This window comes from Lipotes vexillifer, unplaced genomic scaffold (genome assembly GCF_000442215.2).
Source record: "Lipotes vexillifer unplaced genomic scaffold, Lipotes_vexillifer_v1.1 scaffold621, whole genome shotgun sequence".
Lineage (NCBI taxonomy): Eukaryota > Metazoa > Chordata > Mammalia > Artiodactyla > Lipotidae > Lipotes > Lipotes vexillifer.
The window spans coordinates 574,994-583,000 of record NW_006792411.1 but is presented as its reverse complement, the minus strand read 5'-3'; the positions used below and the strand labels follow the sequence as shown (position 1 = coordinate 583,000).

At 56.1% G+C, this 8,007-nt stretch overlaps 1 protein-coding gene across 1 annotated transcript in view; it reads right to left on the bottom strand.

The window, feature by feature from the left end:
• FGF18 (fibroblast growth factor 18) overlaps nucleotides 1–8,007 on the bottom strand; it is a 35,319-nt gene that overhangs the window by 12,786 nt on the left and 14,526 nt on the right. The window contains exon 3 of the mRNA XM_007465532.1: nucleotides 6,974–7,154. Coding sequence (XP_007465594.1) covers nucleotides 6,974–7,154 — 181 coding nt within the window. The remainder of the gene's footprint in view (nucleotides 1–6,973; nucleotides 7,155–8,007) is intronic.

Below are 8,007 nucleotides of genomic sequence, written 5' to 3'. Positions count from 1 at the left end.
GGGGGGGTTCCTCAACCCAGCTCCCCTGAAGGCAAAGTCCACAGAGCCAGTCTTACCAGGGCCCAGCACAGAGCAGGAGCCCAGCGCCTGCCCATGGCTGTGGGCCAGGAGCTCGAAGGACCCAATCCCTTCTCCAGCATTGAGAGAGGAAAGCAGAAAAGGAAAAAGAGAAAGTGGAAGAAAAAGGAGCTGGAAAGAAAGCCCTTTCAATAAGAACTCATGCTGTCTTTTTTCCCCCCCCCCCCGTTTCTCTTAAATGCATGGAGTAACAATGACAATTAACAAAACAAAACAAAGCAAAAACTGTTAATACTTATTTGAGCATTTACCATCTGTCAGGCACTGTGCTTGGAGTCTGAATGTGGAATGTCTCATTAGATCCTCACAACAACCCCATGAGGTAGGCACGATTACACCCATTTTACAGATGAAGAAACTGAAGCCCTGAGCAGTTAAGTTACTTGCCAGAGTCACGCAGTAGGACCAGGATCTGAACACAGGCAGAGTAACTCCGGAGCTAGCCTGAGACAGAGAGATTCAGACAGAGGTGAGCAGAGCAGGACAGACATCAGGCAGGTCAGCCATGGCAGAGAAAAAAGAAATGACTTTGATGGATGGATTGATTGACTGATTCCAGTGTGATTCCCTAGCTGGGCTTCCCTGTGGGCAATCCATAGCCTCACTTTAAAGACTTTTGGTTTGAAGGGTAGGAAACGACAGGGAAAGACGAAGAGGCAGACAGAGAGCCAGAGAGACACATACAAAGAGGGACACAGAAGACCCAGAGAAAGGGAACTGGAAAAAGCTAAGCAGGAGAGTTGGTTTCTTTTCCCCCAAGCCTCGGGGTAAAATCCTCAAGACCTGAGAGAGCAGTGGGGGAGCTGGGAGCCAGTGAGAGGCTGGGCAGAGCTGGCCGTACCCAGACCCTGCACGGGGTGGCCAGCAGCCGGCCAGCCGGCCGCTACAATTCCAGTGCTGACAATGCTGCTGGCCACTCTCCAGGCATCATCCTCCAGCGAGGAAACGTCCTTGCCACAAAAGGCACTGGGAGGTCACACCAAATCATACTCCCTTCCTCCCCTCTGAAGGTGGACCAGGTCGAGGGGAGGGGAAGGGAAAGAAGTGGGCGTGGGGGGAAGGAGCCCTTTCTGGAGATGTTTCAGCATCACTATCCTCACACACCCACACACACCCACTGTGGCCTTTCCCCAAAGGTGCCCATGGTTCCCCTTCTCCTAAAGTCCCCCAAGGAGGTTCACAGGCCACGTGGGCGAGCTGGAAAGGAAGAGAGAAAGAATCAATAGGATCGATCGGGAGCTATATTTAATCCTAGCTGTATCTCTCATGTGGCCATTTGAGCTGCAGAGTCAGTGGCGTGTGGGTGGCCACTCCTCACTGGGGACAGAAGTCGTGGAACATGAGCTCAGAGGGCAGGGGGTTCAGACGGAGATATTAATGCCCCTTCCCAGCTGGGAGCGTCCCTCGGGGAAGCTGGTCCTGTCGCTCACTGTATCCTTGTTGCAAGATGCAAGGCTGGCTGGAAGGAAGGACGGGAGAGGGACAGGAAAAGAGGAAGGGAGCATGGGTCGCCCAGGTACCTGCTGTGTGCTGGGCTCTGTGCCAGGCACTTGCCCCCGCCCCGGGGAAGTGGTCCCATCTACACTCCCGGACACACACATGGGTCAGCCACGTATTCACTGGCCCAAGCACGTATTGAACCGTTGTTTGTGGCTGGCTCTGGGCAGGTGATACAGCAGTGAACACAATAGACTGAAGCGGCCTAGCCTTAGAGTTTGCACTATAACGGGAGACACAGAGGGCGAATAACTAAATACTTACCAGAACCTCAGGTAGCAATAAGTGCTAGGAAGGGAAACATACCCACGAGAGGACAGAGACAGGAATTCCCTGATAAGGGGACAACTGAACGGCGAGGGAGCAAAAGCCATGGGGACATCTGGGAGAAGGGCATCCCCAGGCTGAGGACACAGCAAAGGCCCTTAGCTGGGGACATGCTTGGCGTGTTCCAAGGGCGGCAGGGAGCTCGCTGGGGCTGGAGCAGAGCGGGCAAGGACGGGGCAGTAGAGCCCGAGGTTAGGGTGCTAGTCAAGAGCCAGGCTACACCAGGCCTTCCTGCCGAGCCAAGGACTTGGACTGCATTCTAAATGAGCTGAGAGCCTTTGACTAACGGAGTGACACAGTCTCACGTTTTGGACTGTGGTATGGAGAATGGACTATGGGCCGTCAGACTCAGAGAAAAGAGTCTCTGCTGCCTCAGCCACACCAGCCAGCCCAAAGGACCTGGATCCTTGCTCCAGCACAGCCCTGCAGCAGGTACCAGAATGAGAGAAATGGGGACCAGAGGGCCCCCTCCCACTTCCAGCAAAAGCCCTGGAAGACCCCACATACTTTCCTAGGTGAGTCACGCAAGTCAGCCCCTGATTGTGCTCTGCGTGGCCCCGTAATTATTTTATTCATTTATCCAGTAACCTTTAAGGGGGGCCTGCTTTCAGGACATGTACTAGACATGCAGACAGGCAGAAAGGTCACTGCTTTCAAGGAGCTCACGTTCTCAGAGGGGCAAGGGTGAACGGGGGAGCTGCCTCGAGGGGCAGAGCCCATGCTGGGGCAGGCTGACTCCCTGTGACCCTGAGCAGTGGTGACACAGCTGGAATCACAGACTAATCCATGCCTAACTGGAACAAGCCCACACAGTACACACTCCGTGCCCTGCCCATGCCTTCCCACAATTGTGAGGAAACCCACTGGTGCAGGGAGGGGATGGAAAGCGCCCAAGGGGACACAGAGAGTTAGGGTCCCAGGCTCTTCCTACTCAGAGTCAGCCCCTAGAAAGGAGAAGGGGCTCTCGCCTGGGAGCTCCTTGAGGGTTGGGCCTGGGTGGTCTCACTCACCGCTGTGTCGCCCAGTGAGGGAGGGATCCAGGTGTGAACTGAGAGACCGGACTGCACGCAACAGAAGGGTCCAGATACCCTTCCGCATCCAGCCTGAGACAGCAGCCAGAGCATGGCCAGTACACCCTGCTGCTTGGAATCATGCTGAAGAAGCCTCTTCTAAACTGCAGCTGATATGCCAGGGCCCCACTAAGGGGAGAGAAGCAGCATCCCTTCTGGAAGCCCCACGAATCCGTTCTCGAGAGGGGAAACCTTCACCTGAGCCTATGACGGCATCCCCCTGCCGCCATACAACAGCACAGAGTTCAGGTGGTTATTATGAATATTCTTGCTTTAATAATCATATACTCTTTGAGAATAAGATATTCTCTCATTTCAATTACCCCATTTTACAAAAGAGTAAACAGGATCAGAAAGGCTAACACACACCTAAGGTCTCCAGCTCGTAAGTGGTGGAACTGAGATTCCAATTCCATTCGACTCCAGAGTCCACATGCCCACCCTCTCAAAAGACCACCTCCCTGGCTATCACAGCCCCTCCGGAGGCCTGCTCGGGGATGTTCTGGGCACTGTCAGTCCTGGGAGGCTGGCCTACTGCAAAACCTTCGGTGTTCTGGGCTTTTTTTCTTAATCAAATAGAGGAGCCCCTTTCTGCAAATGAAAATAGGCAGGAATATCCAACCACGTGGCTTATGAAAGCAGAGTTGCTCCCACACCACCATCCCTGATGCTGGGGCCCCTCCCCCTCCCTGAGGGCTGGCTCAGCTGACCCCAGGTGCTCCTCTGCTGAGACTCAAGTCCCACCACCCAGCAGCCCTGCTTTCCTGTAGCCAGGGGGTGCTGACACCTCCACATCCCAGCTGAAGGGCATCAAGCTTGGAGGCAGGTAGAGTGGGGCCTTCTCATCCTTGCTTGGCAGGTGAAGAAACCAGGCCCAGAGCCAGACATGCTTGTCCCCCGCACTGGGGGCTGCTCAGCGACCGAGCTGCCCCTGGAACCCAGGGGGCCTGCCTCCTGGCCCAGTGCTGTTTCTTCAAGGTGGCAACTACCTGCAGGACAAAGGCGACCAGGACCAAGGGCAGGAAGGGGAGGGGCTGATGTAATAATCCTGGGTGGGCAAGGTGGCCCTCCCCCAGTTCCTGGCCTGCCAGGTGTCCCACTACCTAAGCCTTTAGCCCCCTGGCCAGCATACCTCTCCCTCCAGAGCCGAACCTAGAGCTAAGAAAGTCCTGCATCCCTGGAACAGCCAACCTCAGGGCCCTCAGAGTGCTCTGGGAAAGCTTCAGGGAGCCATGGGGAGAAACTCTTGCAGAATAGCCTGGTGTAGAAGCCTGGCTGACATCTATGCAGATTTCACCGAAGACTGCTCACTGCTGCAAAGCCGGCCAAGAGCTCCTGGGCAGGGCACCCGGACAAAGGTGGGCCTGCATGCATCTTGCACCTACCTGCCTATGGGGTCTAGCGCCTCGGGACGCTGTCAAATCTGAGATTCTCAGTGTTCTACAGACTCAGATTCCGGGCGTTTCTGGGGATTCCAGATTCCAGGCATTTATAGGGATTGTTTATACTTGGTGTTTGCTGAAATTCCCAGACTGCATTCTAACTGTGTATGAATGCAAGTCTCAGAAGACACCATTCTTTCAGCTGGATGGAGCCCTGAGAAGGAGGGAGCAGGTTCTCAGACCATCCTGGGCCCCCTGGCCTGACTGAGGACTACTGGCTGCCCCTCCCCCACAGGCAGGGCAAGCCTCTAACACAGCCCCATCCTCCTGCCCGGCTTGGCCACATAAATCACCCTCCCAATAATATTTGTATTGATTATCTAGATTGGAAGCCTCAATTGGCTCCATTGTCTCACTTCCTCTCCCAGGGCTCACAGATGGGATCCCTTCGCCTCATCTGCGTTTCTAATGCGACATTTAAATAGAGCAGCCTCAGCGGCCAGCAAGGCCCCTGGCTGCCCTGGGTGCTGGGGGATTGCAGGAATGATAAACATATTCCCTGACAGAGAATCATTAAATCTAGAGTCTGTGGAGCTGGAGGAGAAGCCAAGATGGGCGAGTCCCTGGATACCCCAGGGGTGGTCCCCCAGCACCACCCGGGCGCTTGTTAGACATGCAGAGCTCAAGGCCCCAACCCAGACTCTCTGAATCAGCATCAGCATTTTAATAAGAACCCTCAGTGATTCCGATGCATGTTAGTGTTTAAGAAGCGCTGCTCTAGTACAGCCCTTGTAATGTACAGAGGGAAACTGAGGCTCAGAGAAGGCAAGGTTACACAGCAGGTGAGATGCCCCGAGTCTCCAGTCCAGGCAGAGGAAATGCGAGGACAAGTGGCTTCTGGAGGGAAGAGCTTGGGAGGGAGAGGAGGCCGGAAATGGCCATTTCCGGCCTCCTCTCCCTCCCAAGCTCTTGACTCCTATCTCAGAGCCTGGACAGATGGTTCAGACCAGAGTCTGACCCCCCCTGTCCTCTCCCAGCCTGGAGGGGCCAGCCAGAGCTCCGGGGACTCCCCAGGAGGGCACCTCCCTCCCGCCCCAGTCAGCCAGCTGCCCCTTCCCTGGCAGCAACTGGACAGCAGATCCCAGGGAAAACCAGCACCTGGGTCTGCCCAGCACAGCCAGGCGTCCACGGAGGGGGGGCACAGAGAGACGAGGCCCCAGAGAGGCGGCCAGCAGAGGGCCTGGGAGAGGTGGGGAGGGGGGATGGAAAGCTGTGGTCGGAGGGAGGGAAGCAGGGAGAAAGACAGAGATGGTGAGGAGGGGGGGAGACAGAGGAATGGACAGAAACAGCCAGGAGGAGAGAAGGTCTCAGAGAGAGAGATGCCCAGATAAAAGGAGAAGCAGCCAGACTGAGAAAGGAAGAAAGGGGACGAGGGAGGGAGGGATGGAGGCAGTAAAGAGTGATGGGGCAGGAGAAGGGAGGGGAGGCAGCTGGCCTGGAGAAGCAGGAGCCCAGCGTGGCCCAGCCCTGCCCAGCCCGGCCTGGCCCAGCCCCCAGTGACGGCGCAGCTGCCACACTTGGGCCCTACCATGAGGTCAGTCCTGCCCCGGGGCTGAGGGAAAATAAATGGTGTCCAAGATAAAAGATCCAAGAAATTATTTGTCTTGTTGTCACGTCTTGACTGCAACGGGCAGGGGCTGGCGGGCAGGCGGAGCATCATCTCGGAGAAGCCCAGGCCGGCAGGCTCGGCCGCAGGCATGCACGTACTGTGGCCACCTACAGCTCCAGCTCCCCCCCACCCAAGGCTGGGGCCTGGGACACCTCCCAGAACCTGGGCCTGAGAAGGTGGGAAGCGATGGAGGTGTGGTCAGTATTTGCTCAGTGTCTGGCCCCTAAATCCCCTCCAGGCTCTGGGAGGGAGGAGTCCTGCCTGCTTCACTCACTGTTGAGGGTCTTTGTGGGTTGGGGGCTTAGGGAGGGAAGGGAGTCAGGGTTATTTCACTCCTCCCAGCCCCTTTGCAGAGGCAGCTTGGGGCAGGTGATGCTTCCTAAACACCCCAGAAGAGAGCTGGGCAGTTCCAGGGTTAAGGGCAGGTCATGGGGACCATGGCCCAAGGTGCTGTGAGCGTCCATGCCTCATAGGTGCACAAGCTCAAGCCCGCAGAGCACACACACACAGGCCTGTCCCCGTGCACATGCACACACTCTCACACACATATGCACGTATGCGCACACACACTCACACCAGGCCAATTTCCACCACCACCACCAGCATCCAAACAGCGTGCCCCAGAGGCTCCCACCCCTCCGAGCATCTGAACCTGGGGAAGCAATGCCGTGGGGAGCAGGTTGCCACGGATACCCATGACGACTGGCATTTATGGGGCATTTACCAGCAAGAGCATGCTTTATTCATGTCTTCAGTTACTACTCCCAATAAGGCTCTCAGGGATGCACTACTGCATCCCCATTTTATAGATGAGGAAACTGAGGCCCAGAAAGGCTCAGCGCCAGGTGCAAGATCACACAGCCAGGACACGGCAGAGCTGGGATTTGAACCTGAGGTCTCAGGCCGGGAAGAATGTGTACACGGTCGGGGAGGAGGGGGTTGACACTTACCATACTTGTCCCCGTCCTCGCCGCGGGCGCTGATCCTACGGCCCAGGACCTGAATGTGCTTCCCGCTGGTCCGGCTGTAGAGCTGGTACAGCCGCAGCTGCTTACGGCTCACATCGTCCCGAGCCCGCGTCTGGTTCTCCACGTGGATGCGGAAGTCCACGTTCTCCTCGGCCACCAGCACCTGAGCAGGGAAAGGGGAGATGGTGAGCTACTCTGGAAGTCCAGAGTCCCTGCATGCAGGAACCACATTCACAACAAAGAGCCAGGGTCTCCTCTATGCCAGCTCTGGGTCAGGCATCAGCACACGCTCATAATTGCCCTGTTACCACCCCCATTTCACAGATGAGGCAACTGAGGCTCAGAAAGATGAGGCAAGTTGCCCAAGGTGGCCCAGCCAGGAAGCAGCAAAGCTAAGAATCAGGTCCAGGTCTATTTGACAGCAAAGTTTGCTATCTTTCCACCACACCCCCAAATTAAAGCGAGAGGTATGGAGTGGAGTTTCCCATGTGACCTTGGGCCCATGGTTTGTTCTGCCTCAGGTTCTTCCCCAGTAAAACAGTGGAGCAGAGCCTCCAGCCTGACTACACCCCAGGGTGGCTGTTAGGATACAGTGAGCAAATGGGAAGAAAAGTACCAAAATCAATATGGAGATGGGAAATGGATGGGGGCATATAATTCCTGTTTAGGTCCTCAGCAGGGAAGGAAGGAGACCCGGCAAATTTCTTCCTGGGAATGAATGAACCAGAGCCACTGCCATTTCTCCCCCTGGAGCTGATGCTGGGGGCGGTCTCCTCTCCACATCCCAAGTGTCCTCATGCTCGCCTCCACCACCAAGCATTTGCCCACATCCCTAGGCCCTCGTGGAGAAGCCTTTGCTTAGCATCTCTCATCAAAATTCCCTGTATCCCTGGAGGTTTAGCTCATGTCTGACCACACTCTCCAGGAAGCCACCTCGGGCTACGCCAGCACGTATCTCTCCCGTCTCCTTTCCCTGAACACGGCCTCTCACGTAGACAACTTGCACCCACCTCCTC